This window comes from Anomalospiza imberbis, chromosome 2, assembly GCF_031753505.1.
Source record: "Anomalospiza imberbis isolate Cuckoo-Finch-1a 21T00152 chromosome 2, ASM3175350v1, whole genome shotgun sequence".
Classification (NCBI taxonomy): domain Eukaryota; kingdom Metazoa; phylum Chordata; class Aves; order Passeriformes; family Viduidae; genus Anomalospiza; species Anomalospiza imberbis.
This window is the reverse complement of record NC_089682.1, coordinates 98,234,728-98,255,926: the sequence shown is the minus strand read 5'-3', so window position 1 is coordinate 98,255,926 and position 21,199 is coordinate 98,234,728. Positions and strand designations below refer to the sequence as shown.

General features: G+C 36.2%; 1 protein-coding gene across 19 annotated transcripts in view; it reads left to right on the top strand.

The window, feature by feature from the left end:
- MYCBP2 (MYC binding protein 2) overlaps nucleotides 1-21,199 on the top strand; it is a 174,040-nt gene that overhangs the window by 50,390 nt on the left and 102,451 nt on the right. For 17 of the 19 annotated variants that reach the window (XM_068182403.1, XM_068182407.1, XM_068182393.1 and 14 more), the window contains exons 15-20: nucleotides 73-277; nucleotides 973-1,118; nucleotides 1,842-1,943; nucleotides 11,153-11,260; nucleotides 18,717-18,836; nucleotides 19,445-19,526. In XM_068182403.1, the coding sequence (XP_068038504.1) occupies nucleotides 73-277; nucleotides 973-1,118; nucleotides 1,842-1,943; nucleotides 11,153-11,260; nucleotides 18,717-18,836; nucleotides 19,445-19,526 (763 nt within the window). Of the gene's footprint in view, nucleotides 1-72; nucleotides 278-972; nucleotides 1,119-1,841; nucleotides 1,944-11,152; nucleotides 11,261-18,714; nucleotides 18,837-19,444; nucleotides 19,527-21,199 lie in introns of those variants that run through there. The other 2 variants (XM_068182394.1, XM_068182406.1) reach the window with 2 other exon arrangements.

Sequence of the window (21,199 nt, the reverse complement as noted above, 5' to 3'; positions counted from 1 at the left end):
CTCTCTGGATAACCAGAACCCTCTCTGTTGGCCTCAGAAAGCAAGTATTTCTTATTTCAATATCTTCATTAGGTTTTGGAGTTGAAAACATGGCAACAGCAATGGATGAAGATCTAGAAGAGGAACTGGATGAAAAAGATGAGAAGTCCATGATGTGTCCTCCAGGCATGCATAAATGGAAGCTGGAGCAGTGTATGGTGTGCACTGTATGTGGAGATTGCACAGGCTATGGGGCCAGCTGTGTTAGTAGTGGGCGTCCTGATAGAGTACCTGGAGGGTAAGCACATGTGTGGGAATGTGGGTGGTACAGTGAGATGGATGGCTAAAGCACTTCCTGAATGTGAACTGAGTTAAAGTTTCCATCTAAAGTAACTTTATAGCTAAATACATAGCAGTACGTGCTTTTAAAATCAGAAATGGCTTTACATTTCTCTAAATAGCTTGTGGTTGCAGGTGATTTAGTTTTACAAACTGGTTTTTTTGCTTTAGCGTGTAGTTCTTTACTAGAAGCTGTTGGATGTGAACACCAGTATAATTTCTGTCTCTTGACAGAGCTGCTGGCTCAGGATAACTTTTCTTCATCCAGTGGTGGATGTTTATCTTGCTATTCAAGTTGCCTTTATCTGTTACTTCTTACTTGAGCTGTAGAGGGCCACTGCATCACGATTACTATTTCTTCAGCATTGCGTGTGCTCATTGTTTCCTTGTTCATGTTTTCATGGGGTGTACATTAAATTGAAGAAAGAAAATTAATTCTGAGAAGTCAATTCATTGGAAGGTCAGTGTATGGTCCTGGCACTGTGCAGCAGCAGCCAGGATTTAAACCAGCTGTCCTTCCTGTTTATCTCAGGAAAACTTGTGTGCCACAGACAGAACAAAGTAATAATCTTTTTAATTAATAGTTTTAATTACAAAGGCATCAATAATGCATAAAAATAAAAGACAGTGATAAAGCAACTCTGTTTGCTACAGAATCTGTGGCTGTGGCTCAGGTGAGTCAGGCTGTGCTGTGTGTGGCTGCTGCAAGGCATGTGCTAGAGAACTGGATGGCCAGGAAGCAAGGCAAAGAGGAATCCTTGACGCTGTAAAAGAGATGATACCTTTAGATCTCTTGCTGGGTAAGTAATATGAAATTAGCAAAAAGACTTTCAATTCTCATCTTTACTGCACCTCTTTTTTTCCCCTATTGTTGTCCAGTACATTTGTTCACACACTTTGTTACAGGAGAGTTTTAGTGTAATATTGTTAAAATGGTGCTTAATAGTCAGATTTATTTATTGGTGATACAGCAAATTGGGATCATTCTGTTAAGTGAACTGTTCTAAGATTATGTTCTATAGTCACCTGTGCCACTTTGTGACCTGTACAGTTACAATACTAATGTTGATATTACAAAGTTGTTCTTGTCATTTTGATATCCTGAAAATTTTTCTATAATGTTTTTATCAGGATTTAAGCATTCTTTAGCTAAAACATGGCTAATTCATGCAAAACCTTTTAAAAATATAAACAGTTACAGACTTGGTTTAATAATACTGTCTGAAACTTTTTAGGGGAGAATGGAGATAACCATGACAACACACAACTACATACATGTATCAGCCTAAGTACTACTTAGTGATGTAGGACTAGTCAGATTCACAAAAACCAGGAAATTAGGAGATAAAGCTTAGAACTCTTCCAAATTTACTCAAATCCTTTTTATTTATTGTCAGGGCCATGTAAAAAGCAGCTAGTAAATAGGTTTTCAGTTTTCATTTACTTTACTTCTTTTAGGCTTTATTGCCACCGCAGCAGTTTTAAAGATAATTTTACATATTTTATTTTCTTAATCTATATAGCTGTCCCTGTTCCTGGAGTTAATATTGAAGAACACCTTCAGCTACGACAAGAAGAAAAGCGGCAGCGTGTAATCAGGAGACACAGATTGGAAGAAGGAAGAGGTGAGTGACTTATTGAGAAGGGCCTTGAATAGCTTAAGAAACTTCTGAGTCTGTTTTCTAAGAATGAAAAGAGTCTTCCTCCAGTGAGCCTGTACAGTGATCAAACTCAATCAGGTCCTAAGTAGGTATTTGTTATGTAGCATGCTTTTTGAAAATGGTGGAAAATCTGTGTGTTTAACGAAGTCTACACATAAGAATCAGAATTTTAATGATGAAAGGAGCATTTTATATCACTTTCACAGATGAGTGTTTTTTTTTTTTTTTTGTTGAATGATTGTTTTTTAAAATGTAGATCCTAAAACATATTTAGATGAAGAAAGGACTACAAGCTTGTCTCATGCTATTACCTAGTATATGAATTCTCTAATTACTATGATAAATTATTCCATTTCTGTTGTATAATGGTAGGCAGAATTGTCTTTTATGAAATGAACTTTTCTGTATTTGCATAACATGAGAATATTGACACAGATGGAATTAAAAAAAACAAAACACCACTGCAACGTTTGAAAATTTTCTTATGCTTTAGCTACCTCATTGTTGATTTTCCACACAAAGAATAATCTACCTAACTTTTCAGTACTGTTCAAGTTCTAAGATACCTCAGTGTCTTGTCAAATTAAATATGAGAAATTTAGACTGATGTAAACTGTAATATTTTTGTAAAGCATGATGAAGTGGTTGTTAAGATTATTATTGTGTGTTGAGAAGAGGAATAACTTATTGGGATATATGGTCTTTCAAGTTCCTGTAGTTTTAGTAAATACCACTTTGATTCTTCTCTTATGAATTAGAGACTGGGTTTTTTTTGAACACAAAATGTGCCTTGTAATTCAAATTATTTCCTAGAATGTGCCAGTGATTCCTGTGATGTGAATTGTGTCTTTATTTCACTTGCATTAAGAAATTGCTGGTTCTAATCACAAATAAGGAGCAACCAGAAAGAGAAAGCTTGTAGTTGGGTATGCATATGGAAGAGGATGGAATGTTTATTTTTTTTTTTTGCATCTTTGTGGCTAATTTTAGCTGTGAGGTAAGGAGAGGAAGCCTTTGTTTAGGTCATGTCAGAGCTGCTGCCTGCTACTGGCAAATGTTGGGTGCAGCTAACAATTTTTGATTGAACCCTAATTAAATGCCCAGGCATTATTAAAAGGTACTGCTGTTCAGCCCATCAGTGATGAGAGAGCTGAGAGGTAAATTTCAGTTAAAAGAAAAAGAAGAGTGGCAGAGAAAAATTTACATTTGCTTCTATTTCTGTGGTTAGAAGTAGAACCAGAGCAGCTTATCCCTTCTGTATGCCATCTGTTTCTAAAAGCAAAAAAAGATCACTTGCACAGTAGCAGGAATGTACTGTTATGGCTGGTTTTACTGGTGTATGGGAGAAAGGAGGTTGTAGCCAGGTGGGGATTGGTCTCTTTTTCCAGGCAACCAGTGACAGGACAGGAAGACACAGTCTTACGCTGCTCTAGGGGAGGTTTAGGATGGACATTGGGAAGGAGTTCTTCACAGAAAGGGTGCTTGGGAATTGGAATGGGCTGCCCAGGGAGGTGGTGGAGTCACTATCCCTGGAGGTGCTTAAAGGGAGGACTGGATGTGGCACTTAGTACCATGGTGAAGTTGACATGGGGGTGTTTGATCATAGGTTGGACTCGATCTCGAAGGTCTTCTCCAACCTAGTTGATCCTGTGATTCTGTATAGGGTCTGCAGCTAAAAAGATAGTGTTGTCCAGCTTGTTGCACACATTTGTGTTACATTCTCTGTCTAAAGAGCATTGAAATCCCATACCTGTGTGGCTGTGGGAAGTAGTGGGTATGCCAGACTGGAAGGGTTGGAGATTAGTCTCCTGTTTTGGTTCAGAATGACTTCTTGTGATAAAGCTGGGAACAGTGTTTCACAGATACTTAACGATCTTGTTTCGTATAGTCAGGTATGAATACTTGATTCGATAATCAATCTTTATTTGCATAATCAGATTAAAGAGCTTTTTTGCTTCTCCATCCAAATGCTACAGTTTTTCATTAATGAGTTGCTGCAAAGAGTAGCACCATTCTTGACAACTATTATCATGCTACTCTTTTCATAAGAGAGAACAAGAATATTTAAATAATCTAGACTTTCTGTGCAGAAGGTTCTGCAGTCTGATAAAATATAATTAGAACAATGTTAAAAGAACTGGCAGGTTACTTGTTGCTTAGTTTTCCCAAGAGTTCTAGTATTTGTGCATATGTAGCTGAACAAATCCATGCTAATGAAATAGCTGTTTGGAGATCCAAAGTGAACTTTCAACCTTCCAATTTTCTGAAAATGCTGCTTAGTCAGTTAAAGGCTGGACCAGCTCTTTAGGGCCTTTCTTTAAGGTACACAGTGTTAGTTATCCGGGATTCTGATTTCTGGGTTATTCAGTGTGTTAATGTGTGTCTTTTGTTCTTTTATAAGAAACAAAGCATGCATAGTTTATGATGGTCAAAAACAGAATCCATCACTGAATGTTGCTGCAACTCTTTAGTTCCAATTAGTGACCTTTATTCAATACAAATATTTTCAGTAAATCTTGGATGTCTTGTAGACAAGAGGACTCTGAAAGCTTTAAAAATACAGGAATATTTCATTCCTAAAACAGTCATACAATAAAACAAAAAATCACAAAGAAACCTCTCACCCATTTGCCTACTGAATGTGTTGAAATAGGAATAAAGTTTAGGAGAGAGGTGTAAGAGCAAAAGTGCTGGGATTATACTGATTTTTAAGTTGCATAATTGTTTGTACTTCTTTACCAAAGCTCCAGATGTAGTCCTGTTACAGTGACTTCTGATATAAAAGTATGTTCTTGGGGTCCACTTGAATTAAGAGCAAAAGTGATAGTTATGTCTGCAGGTGTGACGATCATTTAATTCCTTCTCAAGATCAGTTGTGGTGTCTTATATTGAAGAAAATAAGAATGCACATCTTTATTTGCATTTATCTGAAAATGCTAACCCTGAATTTGAATGTTCTGGGTAGAAGTAGTTGTTGTTAATAGCGGCAATATCAATGACGTGGTTCAAAGTTACTGTCATAAGCAATTGTCACTTCTCACACATGATCCAAGTAGCCTGCCACTGTTGTAAGGGACCTGTATACATGCTGCTCAACAACAGCACACTAAGTAACTTGAGAAATTTAAGTGCTTATGCTGAAGATTTTTGTTTTTTTCGTTGAAATGAGTCGCAAACTATAGTTTGTGATGGAATTGTAACCAGCTAATAATTTTTATGTTTTGAATCAGTTATTTATGTTGCTGTATTCAAGAAAGAAGTTCTGCTTTAGTGGAAGAAAACAGATCCTTTAAATTAATAGTGGGTAAAAAGTGTTTGTTTGGGATAATCAACTATTTAAAATAATATTTATTATAGTTCTTTGCTCTTTTCTGCACACAAGTGACTGACAAGCAGTGAAGAGGGCTTAAAATCAATTTGACATTTTTGTGTTGGGTGTATGACCTGAGAAATAAAGCCAGCTGTATTCATCACAACTTCTAAGCTAAATCATAATATCTCAACAAAATTATTGATGGAATTGTCTCAGCTCTTCACTGTGTCTGTTCTTCTGGTGAGAAGTGAAGGAGCTGATTTTCCATATAGTGAAGTGGTTTTTGTTTTTCAAGCTGGTTTGGGGCCTGATGGGAGTAATGAGAGATGAATATGGAAATAGTTGCACTTCATTATTTTCTGTGACGGTGAGGAAGTTTTGTATGTTAGAGTGTTCAGAACATGGTTAATTATTTTTCCTGTCCTTTGAAACTATTTTTTTCATCACGGGGGCAGTAAATTGCCTTAATGGATTACAGAAATCTGTGGGCCACATGTGCAATTAACGTAATGAACCTAAGACTAGCATTTTCTGAACGAGCTAATCTTGAAAGCTGTTCATGAGACTTTCTACTTTTTCAGATTGGTATTTGAAGTAGTAGAAGTTGGAATAGTCAAAGATTTCAATTTATTACTTGAAGGTAATTCTGGGGGTTTTTTTCAGAAGACGATGAGAATGTTAAAATAGTTTTTTAAACTATATTTTACTAATAAGCTAAAAAATACAGAAATGGTTCTCAGTACAGTGATAATAAATGGTCTCATCCTTCACTGGTATTTTACTACTATATTTTCTCAGCCTATGATGTAAAAACCTCTAGGTGATTATTACTGAGATGCAGATTTGGTGTGTAATTAAGTGAGGTTTAACTTGTGATGCCCTTACAGAAGAGGAAAATTAATTTTCATCAGTGCTATCCTACTTGCAACAACAAAGAGCCCACAGAAAATTGATTATTTTAGTCCAAGCTGCTCTGTTTTAAGACAATATAATCTGAGGCTGCCTAGATTTGGGCAGTTTTTTATTTTCCTGAAGTGTAACTGATTCAGTTACTTCAGTGATTAGTTTTACCATGGTAGGCTAAGTATCATATGAATCTGTTTAACATCTGCACAAGCCACTCAGAGCTTGGAATCTGTTTGTTCATTGCTCAACATGTACCTAAATACACTGCAGAAGTATCTGTACAAGTGCAATATTAAGTGCAATATTACTTACTAAATAATTGTCCAGCTTCTTTTTATGGTTTTAGTTAAATATTTATTTTGATGCTTTCAGGATTACTTTTGTTTCAATGTTCTTTAAACAAACCCGAACTGCTCAAAACCCCCTACATTTTCACATGAAATGATATTGAACTCACACATGACTTTTTAAGAATGCTTTCAAGAGAAAGCTGTAGGCTTTTGCCCTTAATGACCATCAGGTATTCTATGAAGTTATATTGTTGCACTTGTGTCTGTGATTCCTTTCTGAAAGAGCCAATTATTGTTATTAAAACTGATGTTTAAAGTAAAAATATTTATATTATAGTTTCAGAAGACAGATTTGTAGTAGACAGCATGACACAGTTCTGGTTTATATTTGCTGTTTTAATTTACTTTGTGTATTTATATGTGGAAATGCATATTTTATATTTATTTAACAATACATATGAAGTCAAGTATTCAGAAGGAAGAAAAGGTCATAATTAAGATGATCATAAACCTTACTTCCATCTCATTCTCTTATTACTCCCACATTGCCCTGCATGCTTGTGTTGGTTAGTGTGCATCTCTTTTTCCCCTTTAAAAGGCCTTAATTTTTCTTCCACACCTTATTTACAATTTAAATGTTGCTTTAAGACTACAGGAAGAGACATGTATCCTGTCTTTATTTTCAGTGTTTTGAACAAAAGAAGCAAACTGCAATTAACCTTACTGCCTGCACCTGACATTCTCCATTAATGTTTTTGCCTTAATGGAAAATTGCTAGTCATAGTTGGAAAAATACAGGTTTTTTTACATGCACCATAATTACTAGCCCTGACTCATAAGAATATTAAATTTTGTTTCATTTAAGGCTTTATAGGTGGGACATTATCTCACTATAATGTTTTCTGCTTCTAGTGGAACTGAAGTGTGAAGCATTTGTCTCTAATTCCATTCCATACTTTTCTTCAAAATTTGCAACCTGTTGAGCTATTAAGATGACTAATTTCATATATTAGGGTTTTATCTCTTCCTGTTTTTTTACTAAAAAAAACAACAAAAACACACCCCCACAAAAATTGCTTGGTCTCTTTCAATAAGCCAAAAATAGGTTTTTATAACAGAGGGTGTGATCCAACCTAGGACCTAGCTCTGCAACCTGAATTTATACCCCTTTTCTGTATGTATGTATCAACATGTACTGTTTTTTCAAGTAGCCTGCTGTGTTCAGTGCACTGGTGCAGAAGTCAGCATTTGAGATGATTGATTTCAGTCTTCTGCGATCACAGCTTGCTAAATAGCATTTGTTTAGGATGAGGTACTAGAAGAAATCAAAGTATGTGTTACATAAAATCAAATATTAAACTTTCATAATTGTGTCTAAAAGCTTAGATGACCAAGAATGCCAAAGCACATTAAGTGCATTTATGATTAAATAATTGTATACATTTTTCTGAAGTCCACTGCATTATTTAATAAACACATTCTATTTGGAGAAAATGAAATTATTTCTGTGGTTAAATAGATTTTTTAATGCTTTGAATTCCCTGTGAAACAATGTCCATTTTGAAAAGTCTGGACCAAGAAAGAAAAGCTAGTCTTGACATTTCAGGTAGGACTGTTCAGCATCTCAGCTCAGCTATGGAAAAACAGTCTGTGAAGGGAGAGAGTGAATGTCATTTTTCATCATACACCAGCTGATTTAAAATAGCTCTGTAGTCTACCAGTGACTCCTCTTTGCTTATCTCTGTCACTTGATCTTCTGAAGTAGAGACTAGTAATAGATTGTTATTCCCCATGCAGATCTATCTTAAAGGCTTCTGAAACAGTTTTCGAAATAAAACTCTGCAGGCATTTTTTAACAAATGAAAGGAAGTATCTAATGCATGACCAGATTGTTCCACCAGAATATTCTCAGCACCTAACTTTGCTCCCTTTGTACAGGCAACCGCAGATGTAAGCAGAAAGCAATTCACAGTCTCCATGAATTGTAGTAGTGTTTTGTTGCCTGTGTTATTTTGGAGTGAGAGGGAGGTACTTTGCACCTTGCCAGCAGATGACCAAGGAGGCAGACATCACAATGCAATTAAAATGTAGATTTTTATTTCATTTTTGTAGTTTCCTATTCTACTATGATCCTTTTACAGATTTAGCATGCACAAAAAGCCAAAGAAGATAACAGACATGTGTTCCATGGATTTGGGTACAAATTATTATGAAATGGCAATCTATTGCATTTAAGTTTATTTTGGATTCAAGTTCTTTACACAATGGTGAATGTAGAGTGTATAGGAATATCCAGAAGAAAGGATAAGTACTGCATTGGTCAGAAGGTTAGATTGTCACAGAATTGTCATGTTGACCAGGAGAGTGTGATTCAGATAAGTAGCTTAGAAACTATTGGCAGCTGAGTACTAGTGCCATGCTGGAGCTGACAGCTTCTTATGCTAACTGAACATCCTCTGTCTTCCAAATCTCTTGTAATTCTTTTGCTCACCCTACTGCACTTCCTTCTGTCCTCCTGAAATTCTCTTTTGTTATCTTTGGTCTTAGCACTAAAATGCCAAAGGCTGCCTTCAGGGCTGTATCTTGTTCCCTGCACTCTTTGTTGTGCAAGAATGTTTTGGAACTTCAGAATGTTTGCCTAAGTTATCTAGAGATCATTCAGCCAACCACAAATATTTTAGATCTACATTCTTCAAGCCACACTCTTTGCAGTCCTTGCACCTGTTTTTGCAACTTTGCTGATCTGACTTTCACTTGTGTTGTGTTGTCCTGTCCATTCTCTATTTCCTCAGATTTTAATTTCGTTAGAAACTTTCCAATAAGTCCCACTACTTTTGCCTTATTTTCTCATGTTCTTCGTTCACCATTCCTCTGTATCATTTGTCCTTCAGACATTTTTAGCTTTCATAATCTGCTTGTCATTCATCTCTTCCCCCCTTTGCCGTTCCTGGTGTGCCTCGGGATACTCCTCACTATATCGCCTCACTTGGTAAGAAGCAAAATGTGGTGTAATTTTCTGTGTAAGTCAGAACTCTGGAAAGTAGAATATTAAACACAGCATGTGGTTTGGCAGAAAGTAATGTTTACCAAAAATGTATCAATTAAATGGAAGTTTGAATTCAGAGGAGATGAAAAGGGGGAGCACAACAGCAAGACAACTGAAGGAAGAATCTGCAAGATGAAGGTAAATCAAAAGAAAATTATGATCCTTGATTAGGAGAACGATCTCTGAAATTAGCAAGAGGATCTGTTCTGGAATGGAGTCCAGATAAATACAGTAGACCAAAAATAATAATTCTATGCTGTGTACTGAAAGAAGCATCACTTAGGAAGTTTTGGGCCATTATATTATCTAACACATGTATGAACCTCTAAGCTAGACAGTAGTGTATTTTTAAAACATTTTTCATTTTGTTTTTTAAGTGAATACTAAAATTTGGGAGCTTCTCTGTATGAAGAAAGTTTCTTCATCTGAAGGTTCTAAAGCTATATAGATTTGGCTGAACTTCTGCTTAAATGTCTATTCATGCTGTTTAGTATTAATGAAGGAGGTGATGGTATAAAGTTGACAGCAGAAAACCTGAGGCAATGGGCATTTATTAAAAGTTAACCTACACCGTCTTCTTAATAAAGTTCAGCTAAGGAATGAGAGTATTGATGAATTTGCAGAAAAAGGAGGAATATTTTTATTCTGTGTTTTGCATAATTGGTTTATAACACAACAGCCTGGTTTGGGGTGCTTTTGTTTACTTTTCATGGAGGGGCTAGATTTGGGAACCTGTGGAACTGAGTGTTACTTGGCAGAATTAGTTGCTTCTGATTCATGGTTTCCATTGAATATGAGACTTCTGAAAGGACAAGCAGTGTCCAAAAAATTCTTGATGACATGCTTAACCTATAAAACAGGAGAAAAACAGGTTTAAGAAGCAAATTCCTTGTCCATTACCTGCTTATATTCAGCCTCAATTAAGCATAGTACCTCACTGCCTAAGTCTAGATTTTTAAAATGGAAAAGCAGTCTGGAAAAAAATTTAAATGCATGTATCATTGCTTTCTTTAAATCAAATCTTCTCATGAATATGCTTAAATAGATTGAAAAATAATTTCAAAATAAATGGGTTTCAAAATTACTAAGTAGATAAGAAAAGAATCATATGATTTGAATAACTTTCTTCATGAAACATGGAACTTTTAAAGAAAAAGTTATAACTCTGCATCGTAAGTGTAGTAATTGCAAACAAGTTTATGGTGGTGGTTTTTAAATTTAGCATTTATATTATGATCTTGTTCCATATCAGTATTTTGAATGTTATATTGTAGGATTTAAGGCATAATAATTATTCTTTTTGTCTTTTAAAGGCAATAATGGGTATTTGCTATCAAATTTTACTCTAGTGTGAGTACGTTATATTTCCATTGCTTGCAGTACAGTTGCATACATAGAAATTCAGGTAAAACTATCGCTATGGAATATTTATTGGTTTTTCACATAAGTTATCAAGAAATGGCAACTTTCTTGTATTTTAAGGTCTTTTGAATTTAAGAAAATAAGATTATAATTATTATTCTTTTTGTTTTTTCATTGCTTTTAATTTGAATTTTGTTCAACATACTGTTTCCATTTTGTGAGCTTTCCTATGCATGTGCAAAATGTTTCTCCTCAGGCCCCCTTGTAATTCCTGGTCCTATTTTTATGAACCATCGAGAACAGGCTCTAGCCAGAATCAGACTCTCTCCAGCACCGCTAAAGCATAAACGGGACAAGCACAAAGGTATTTGGTCTTCCTTATTGACTAGGGTGGAAATAAGCCCAGCCTCCCAGTCATTTCTTCCAGATGCTGCATCTGTCTTTTCAAAGAACTGCATAAAATGAGTTCTGCCTTTGCTTCCTGTTAGTATCTTGTTACCTGAGGAGAAAGAAAACACATTTAAATGTTGACTTTTCTTCAGAAGTGTAAATGTTCATTAGTCCACATCATCTTTGTCTTTCTTTCCCCTTTTTTTGTGAAATATGCATTGCCTTTCTGTGTGTCTTCTGTCATTTCTAATGCTGTCTCATTCTTGACGTTCTTTATTTTTACTGTAGGAAACTTTACATGTTAGTGATTCAAGACTGTTGCACTGCATTTGTGTTTTTTGTCCTTTGTGTATTTGGGGTGTTTACTTAGACTTATCAGTTCCAGGCTTGATAATTCTGGCATAAATCTTTTAATAGGTGTATTATCTTTCAACAAGCCCTTTTTAGGAGTGAAATATTTGAAACAGTGTAAACATTACTTTTTGCTAACTTTGAGTGGGGAGAATACAAATCAAAATACACCTTTTTCTCTGCAATGTTCTTGAGCTAAATGTTTTTTATAGAGTACACATGTATGGAGGTGTCTTGATATTTCAGACATTTTTGTATGTCTGGCAAGCCAATTCATTATATCTTCAGTTTCTAAGTGTGTCATTTGTTCAGATATAAATGACTTACATGTTTCTTAGAAAGTGGTAGTGTATTACTAACTGAACTTACTGAAGTTGAGCCGTCTCAAATCTGATCATAGTTTGTATATATCTGTGTATTGATGTGTCTGTGCATACATTATTTATATATAGAAGATAAATATGTAAAATGGAAGATACAGACCTGGTCAAAGTAAGTATGAAGCTCCTAAAAGTGGTGAACCCAGAGTGCTTCAACTCTTTTCTAAAGAATAGCTAAATATTAAGAGAGTTAGTATGGCAATTCAGTTGCATTAGTGGAAGTTACTGATTGTATTTGGCATGTATGCAAGCAAACTGTATATCAGTTTGAAGCCTTACAGCATAAAATTTCAGTGTGTGGAGGTGATGGGCTTACTGAGTTATGAACATACCGGATTGTGAAATCATCTTAGGTTTACTTTACAGAAATGAAAGCAAAATCTGGTAATTTGAATCTGCATAACATTCAGTCTTTTTGGAAGGCATATTATCTGAGCTTTAAGTCTTGATGGATTTAGTAGAATAATCTGTCATAATCTCACTGGAGAGATTGCCTGCTGAAAGAGAACATACTGAATTTAGGTGGTGTTGTATGAGTGACAATTTGCTGGTAGCCATTATTCTTGAGCTGGATACCACTGCTAGTTGTACTGCAAGCCCTTGACTCCACACCCAAAAGCATAAAGAAGTATGCTTGTCCTGCCTACATCTGTGCTTTTTTGGCACGTGTTAGTCATTGGAACTCATTTCAGATCAAGTATCTCCTTAAAAGAGGTGTTTTCATTAGTGTCAGTTTGCGGTGTATGTTGTCTCTTGGAGTAGTAAGAACAGTATAAAGGTCTGTGTTGTGCTGGAAGACTTTTGTCAGATATGCCCTACAGAACTGAACATTTCTTTTTCTTTAAGGAAGGCTATATCAAAGGAAATACTCAGTTTATTTTAATTTTTTGTGTCTTATGGTAAACAGATAAGGAGGTTTTCAGGTAAACTTTTAGACTATTCTCTGCCTCAGAAGACTGCCTTTCAAAAGACAGCCATAAATTTGAATAGGAACCAGAAACACCCCTTAACTTCTCAAAGAGATTCCAAGGGAAAAAAGAAAATTGGTGAAGTGGGTTGTCATCCAAGTAACAGGCAAGGTGAGAATTGTGAAAAAAATAATGCATATTTTTTTATCTTAGAAGGCATGCCTCTCTTCTTGAGGAAGAATGTAAAAGCAATAATAGAGCAGAGATAAAAGGACATTATCACATTGAAATAGCAAGTTCTTTTATTTTTTTAACATAATGCTTTCCAAACTGTCCTAATTCCTTCAGATGTTTCTGCTATAGTAGTCTTCACACCAACCAGACCTTCAAGATCTTCAGGCAAGGAATGTTTAGTTCAGCTGGTAGTACTGATAAGGCGGGTACTAAACTTGCTGGTTGCCACTTCTCTGCTTGCAGCTGCAGAACTTCTCTTGATAATGCTATTTAAACTTGAATGTGGACAGCTTCCTCGGGACTTCTTCAGACAATTATTATGTAATATGAAAAGTGTATTTGATATGTACTTGTACATATTGTCAAACCATGGAGTCATGGAATGCTTTGGATTGGAAGGGACCTTAAAGATCGTCCAGTCCCAACCCCCTTGACATGGACAAGGACACCTTCCATTAGATCAGATTGCTCAAAATCCCATCCAGCCTGGCCTAGAACACTTCCGGGGGAGGGGCATCCTCGATTTCTCTGGGCAACATGTTGCAGTGCTTCATCACCCTCAGAGTAAAGAATTTTTTCATAATAATCTGCATGTCTGTCACTTGTGGAATTCGTCTATTTGGTTGTCCAGATGAAAACTCCTTCAGTTTCATTGAAACAGCAGGTTTTTTAGAAATCTTGTCATTGTCATTTAGTCTCTTCATATTTATAGGGTCTGCATATCAAGATCATTGTTACTGCAAAAAACTGCATAATTAAGCATATTCTTCTTGTCTTCTGTGTCTTTCACAATTATTAATAGAAGGGATTAGGTATGACATTTTTGGTATTCATGGAGTGGTTTGACACTAAGAAGAAAAACGAGCTTGTGCTTCATCCTTATTCTATAATGAGGTAGTGAGTTTCCAGTCTACATCTCCAATCCCTGTGGATTCCTATAACTGAGCATCTGAGTAAAAAGTGATGCCTAGAGAGGATACCTTGAACAAAAGCTAGACAGTGTTAAAGGAATAAAGTAGATATTTATTGAAAAGGCCTTCAAATGATACGCCTTGACTCAGCTAATATTCAGCAGTTTGAATGCCACCTTTTTCCTGTATTTGGAAGTAGTGGTAAATGTTCTAAGGAATATGAAACAAGTACCCTCAAAACGATTAAGACTAGATGAAGCTGAACCTGCATGGATGGAGCAAGATACAGTTCAACCATTTTGCAAATATTAAGACAAAATTACCAGATGGTCAAGAAAACTTACTTGGAATTTACTTTTTAAGTTTTTGGCTGTCTAAGATACCATATGAAGGACAGAATAGTTTGAAGCACTCATTGGAGTGAAACAGCTGACAATGAAAAACCTACATCTGAGTTTATAATTAGAATGTGAGTTTATTATCACTTTATTCTACATGTTATGCACTTGTGACTCTGCATGTTGTATTTCACCAATAAGCTCAAGTAAGCTCTGTAGCAACCTTTAAGGAATCCAACAGACTTATATTTTGTCATAGGATGGATGATTTTCACAACCAGAGTATATTCCTTTTCCCCCTGCACTGTAGCTATAAAATCGGTTACAGATGTTTCAGCTGCAGCCTGGGGTAGACAGCCAAGAAGGTACAGGCACAGGCTCATTAATTAAAATCATGTTGTATGTAAAATCTGTAAATTATGGCACTCATGACACCCTGTGAGGATTGGACATCACAGAGACTAACCAGTAACTTGACCAATATGCTTTTATGGGTAATTGCTACTGAACAGGTCCAAGATTTGTTGGCATGTGACACGGTCTGAAGAGATGGTTAATGTAAGAATTTTTAATATGCAGTAATATTCCATTAATACTTTTCATCTGTGGGGTATTGAACATCTTTAGAAGTGCTTTTTCTCTCCTGCAAAGATGGATGGTGAGAAATGGAATGCCACCACCCTTGCTTTTGGAGAGCACTAACAAAATGCTTTTCCTCTAGTCTGGGCCAAGCAAGGGTCCACCATATCTTTCTGTAACGATGCTGGGTTTGGGTTTTTTGCCAGAAGAAGTCTCATTTAAAGCTCATTATTTCACTTGCTATTGGGACTGAATGAACTTTTCCTTTGTTCCTGGGAGGCAGTGCATTTTGTGGCAGCAATATGAGCCAAGAGAACTTCTAAGCACATTTAATGGAGGAGGAAAATGGTCTTCAGGAGTTAAGAACATACCACTCATTTTCTGAGTGGTAGTGGGGATTGGTTGGTTGTATTTGCAGTTCTCTCTTTTTCCTTCCCCAACTTTGAGAATTGGAGATGAAAATCCATCATTGTGAAGCTGTTCATGGAGCACGCCCCTCTGTATTGAGAGCAGAAAGTACTTTTTCTTGAGGTTTTCTTCTCTCTGAGAGATGGAGTCAAAGGTGCTGTACAGTGGTGCTCCAATTTGATAACATTGGAGGTACTAACTTGCTCTGCTTAAAGGATCCAAAGCATCCAACAAGAAGAGAAGAGCCTCTGCTTCAGTAGGCTTTTTATGCTTCCCTTTCAGGAACAGTTATTTTGATATTACTTTCAATGAAATGAAAAAGTGCACAATTGTTTGAAGGAAAACAAATGTGTACCTCCCTCGTTACAGTTGTTTCTTGAAACATGCAAATAAGTTTTCAGCATCCACTTTTGACTCACATTTTTAAAAAAAAACTTTGACTGTTCAAAAGTAATGGAAGGAAAGAGGATGACCCAGTTTATTTGCAGCCTTATTTCTAAGTGTAAGTTCTCCTAGCCAGTGCTGCTGGAAACATATGATATGTATTGGCCACGTAATGGAATAACAGGTAAACACTGTAGTCCAGAAATACTGCTTTAAAAGTAAGCAATGATATAATGATACTCTATTTGGCTTTGTGTATTTTGATCAAAAGACATTTTTTTTTCCTAAACAAGACTAGCTGTTTTAGTTGCAAGGGTTTTGTACTTAACCAGACAAAAATTATCAAGTGCTTATCAAGTTTTGAAAATCCAAACAATTCAAAACTCTTGAGATAGTTACTAACCATGCAAAGAAGGCTGACAGGTATTCGATTTTCATTTAAAAAATTTGTAAAGTAAGATATGTATGAAAGACAGATGCTTGAGTAAAGTAAGATATGTATGAAAGACAGATGCTTCTATTCCTGCCTTCTTAGAGCCTTAGAGAAGTTAGCTTTGGAAATTGAAAACACCAAGTTTGTTAAACTTTATCCTTTAAAATAAATTTGTTTCTCAGATACGTAGTTGCAGAACTTGTTTCATGTGAAGGTACTTGTCTCTGCCTCTTGCACACTAATATTTAGTATTTCCTCAAGGGAAGTACTGTGTTATGCTTTCATTTACAACTTTGGAGAAAACGGGGGTATATCTAGAATCAGGTTTTGTTTAATGGTAGTATCACATTTATTAGCTGAGAAAACAGGAATCCCCAACTTTTTTTATTAGTGGTTTTTAAGCCCTTTAGAGCAGGGTGTTTTTCTTACAGTGAGGCAGACATGCACATGTGCCCCTTTAAGTTTCTGCAGATCACTTGATACACTGCTGTTACATGACCTGAAGACACCTGCTGCTACAATTTGCTCATGTGGCTGCGTAGGTGATGTGGTTGCTGTATGCCCAGCGTGTTTCATTGGAAGTGTATGCAGCCAGAACACATTCTTACTGAACATATGTATTTCTTACAGATGATTATGCAAGTGCATTTACACAGCGAGAGAGCTCATATTTTTCATTATTCAGCAGTGTCTGAGGGAGGAGGGGATACACGGGCCATAGGTAGACTTCTGGAATACTCAGATGCTTTTCTGCTCCTGTCTGAAAAACTTCTATGAAATTGGGAAGCATTAAGCAGACTGCTTGCTGAATAAATAATTTTGGTGGCAGTATCAGCTGCTAGAAACACCTCCTGATTGCTTTGGCACATAGGGTTCAATGCAAAAGTAGGCATAAAAAGTTCAAAGGTATTGTATTTGAGAAGTAGTAAAACTTGACTAAAATACTTGGAGCTGCTTAAGGCAGAACTACAGGACTAAGAGGAAAACTAATTTTGAGGGGGTTGTTGTTCAATAATTCTGTCTCCTTATATTTGCTTTTGTTACCAATAAAAAAAAAAAAAAAAGCTGCACACAGACCTTCAGAAACACTTCTAATTTGTGTGTAGTATGGTAATACATAACCTCAAAAATGCCATGGCAATTCTGAGAAACAGGTTTTTTTAACCACATCTCCATTTCACTCGTCTCCAGCATGTAGTGCATGTTTCAAAGGGGTATTTTATCTGCTTTTAAACCTAATTCTTCTAAACCATTAGTACCTATACACACTGTTCTTTATAGATGTGAACTACATGCAGATTCATGCAATTTCTACGCTCAAGTCATCACTAGAAAATAGCTTTATTCTTAGAACAGTAAGATTTTTAAAAACTAGAATATAATAAAAGTGTGAAATGACTTTACTGTATCAGCAGTTTCTCTGCAATACAAAGAAAAATTAAGCAATATGTATAAAAGTAGAATTATATTAAAAAGTTTTTCTAAGTCTGTAATTACAATGCTTCACAGGGGTAATAATGAAGTCTTGAAATTCAGACTTCCACTGATGATTATTCAGGAAAACACGTCGAAATTATAAGTATAGGTCTAAATTAACAATGCCTTGAATTCTTTGAGAGGCAACTTGTTTCCCTCTATCAGTTTTGTAAATAGAGCAGTACTCAGACTAGGCACAGAGAGAATGTGCAGTCTTGTATGTGCAGTTATTTCTCACTTCCTCTATTTCTGTCATTTCTCTATGCTAGATAGAGAGTGACTAAAGTTTAATAGATGATGGAAACATTCTAAGTTCTGGAGAAGATGGTAGCTTGCAAGAAATTTAGGAATAACACATTGCACTTCTTTGCTTTTGTCCAATGTGAAGGCAGTTTGGCTTTAGGAATCAATAATGCATTTCATACTTACTAAACACATACATGCTCGCTAAAGGAAATCATAGAAATGTTGTCTAAAAGTGCATGGAAGCAGACTGGAAACAGACATGCTCTTGGTGAGTTGTCTGCATTGTTAGAAATGAGATGTGTAAGTAACTGTCAGCTACTTAAAACATGGGGGGCTCTGTGGCTGAATTGGAGGCAAGTAGACTCCTTAATGAGTAGTAATTGGGAAAGGTAGACTAGGCTATGCCTTGTTGAGGTTAACTACAGTGTTGCCTACTTACTAGTGCTACCTTACTGAAGAGTGAAAGTGATGGCTTTTCAGCAAAGCTTCTGAAGTTTGAATTTTCTGTTTCACTGGTTCTTTTTGTCTGCTCTTTGGGAAGCTTCTACTTTAGAGGATATTTTCCGATGTGTACCTTTACAGAACATTGTTTCAAAATAGAGTTTCTGTCATCTTCCACATCTGCTTTGATGCCATATTTTGAGCTCTTTTGCTACTCTGTGAGTTCTCTCTTCTACCTTAAAGTGGTGGAGTGGGGAGTTATTTACTATTCTTATTCTATTCATTCTTCTAATATAATGTTATTAGAATGCATAGTACATAATTGTAAGTCTTGTTTATAGATGGAAGTGGAGAAAGAGGTGAAAAGGATGCCAGCAAAATCACAACGTATCCACCAGGGGCTGTCCGCTTTGACTGTGAGCTGCGAGCTGTACAAGTCAGTTGTGGATTTCACCATTCAGGTAAAAACAAATAAATCAATGTTAATTATAATGGAGATTTTTTTAAGCTTGTCATATGTGTCTTCACTGCTTTGTGTTCAGTTTTTTAAATGGATGTATGCAGGAGTGCTTAAAGTTGAAAACATGGCCTAAGAGGATTGTCCAAACGCTTCCTGAACTCTGTCAGGCTTCTGTGACCACTTCCATGTGGAGCTTATTGCAATGTCCAGCTACCCTCTGGGTGAAGAACCTTTTCCTAGTATCCAGCCTAAACCTTCCCTGATATATTTTATGCCATTTTATTACAAGCTAAAGTAACATCACCACCCAAATCCTCACATCACCTCCCTGATTCCAGTAATGAAAGGCAACTCACTGTCCTTCAGCAGTGAAAAGGGCTATAAGTATCATATACTGAATTACATCAGAGCTTTTAAGGAATTTTGGAGTCAATTTAAAACATATGCATGGCAGAGCTCTACTCCTGCATAGAGGTGCTAGTTGCCATGGGTTGTGGAATCTGATCTGGATCTCTTGGGAATCATAAACTGCTACTCAGAAGGGTAACTAGGACTGGTGCAGTACCATGTCATGTGTGTATGTCAGAAAGGTATTTTGTTGTTTTTCAGTGGTTTTGATGGAGAATGGCGATGTTTACACATTTGGATATGGGCAGCATGGTCAACTTGGACATGGTGATGTTAATTCAAGGTAAGCTGGTAATCAAAGGATGTGATTGTGTATTACTGTACTGCTGCATAAGAAATGGTTAAATTTCTGGTTCTCTGTACCTAGCAAGTGTGAAAATTCAAATATAGACCAAATAAAGCTGAAGAGCTCTTGTTCTACACTTACTCCCTGTAACCCCCTGAATATTGGTGCAATAACAGTACTCTTGTACTGCATAAGTAATTTATTTAATGCATGAAAGCTTCTGTGCATAGTTATTAGCATTGCTTTAATAATAGTTTGAAAGACTTCTGTCTCTTTAATTCTCCCTGCATCTATGAGAATTACATTGAAGTCTCATTAAGATTTCATTATTTCTGTAAAATATTATATATGCAATAATTCAAATAGTATGATATTCTAAACCTAGATAAACCTGTTCCTGTTAAATCAGTGATAAGAGTTCACAGAATATTCACAGAACCACAGAAAGTTCTGTGTTGGCAGGGACCTACAAGGATCATGTCCAACTCTTTAAATGAATGGCCTGTGTGGGGATCAAACCCACAACCTTGGTGTTACTAGCATTGTACTCTGACCAACTGAGCTAATCTCAATTCAGTTATGATGAAGTCTCATTTGTTGCTCATCAGTTATCTCCCAAATGAAGTCCCTAAGCTTTGGTCTTGGCTGCATTTTGCAGTCACTTGTTTTGGGTGCTGTTAGAAGAGTAATGTGTGTTTTTGTTATGGTCAGTGGAAATAGAGAAATCAACAGAGCATGGAGAGGTATTTGACTAACCAGCCACTGCTTACATGCTTTAGGTGTGGTGTGCTTAGTAGCTCTGTAAACCTGATCTCCATTGACTACAGTGAGAGCATAGATAATTAAATATAGATGTCTTTAATGTGAAGCTCAATCTCGCCCTTAGTATCTCATGCTTAGTCACATCTTTTCATTAAAGTAAATAAAAAACCATTGTCCAGCCATAAAAGGAAACGTGGTTTAGGTCTTTGGACATGAACATATGCCATATAATGCACAAAATGGGGGTTTCTGTAGTAGGAATGTCTGACACTTTTTGTATGTCCAGTAATGCTCAGTATCCTTATGTAAAAGGCATACAGAATAGAGCATCCCTGACCTGTCTTCAGTTCTTTCATTTCTCTTGTAGCAGTCAGGAGAAAATTACTGAACATCTATGCTCCTAATCTCTTTGGAGGCTTCAAAACCCTTTCTTTTGTCAAGTTCCTGAAGAAATCTTCATCATCTTAAAACTTGCATTGGATTCACTAAGCCAAAGGGGGAGAGGGAAGAAAGAAAGTATACTGGAAATACTGCCTTGAATTGGCTGTTGTGCCTGATAGTAGTCTCTGAACTGTTACCCCTACTCAGTTTGCATTAGACTGGTGAATGCAATCTGGGTTTCTGTCTGTGATAGAGTCATATTGCAGACAAGTACTTTGTTTTTCCTTCCTGGAAATTCTTGGGTATTTGTTCCAAGGAACAATGTCTTAAACTAGCAATTCAAGTTGCTGTTAGAAAAAGGCCAGTTTCTGTCTTAAAGACTGAAGAGGTACATATAGCAGTGACATTTGTACTGGTAACTTAATGTTACCTATTTCTAACTTTGATGAAATCACTTGGCTTTTCAGAAAGCTTTGGAGATAGCTGTTGTATTTGTCAGTATTTCAGGTGGTAAACCTTACATCTGT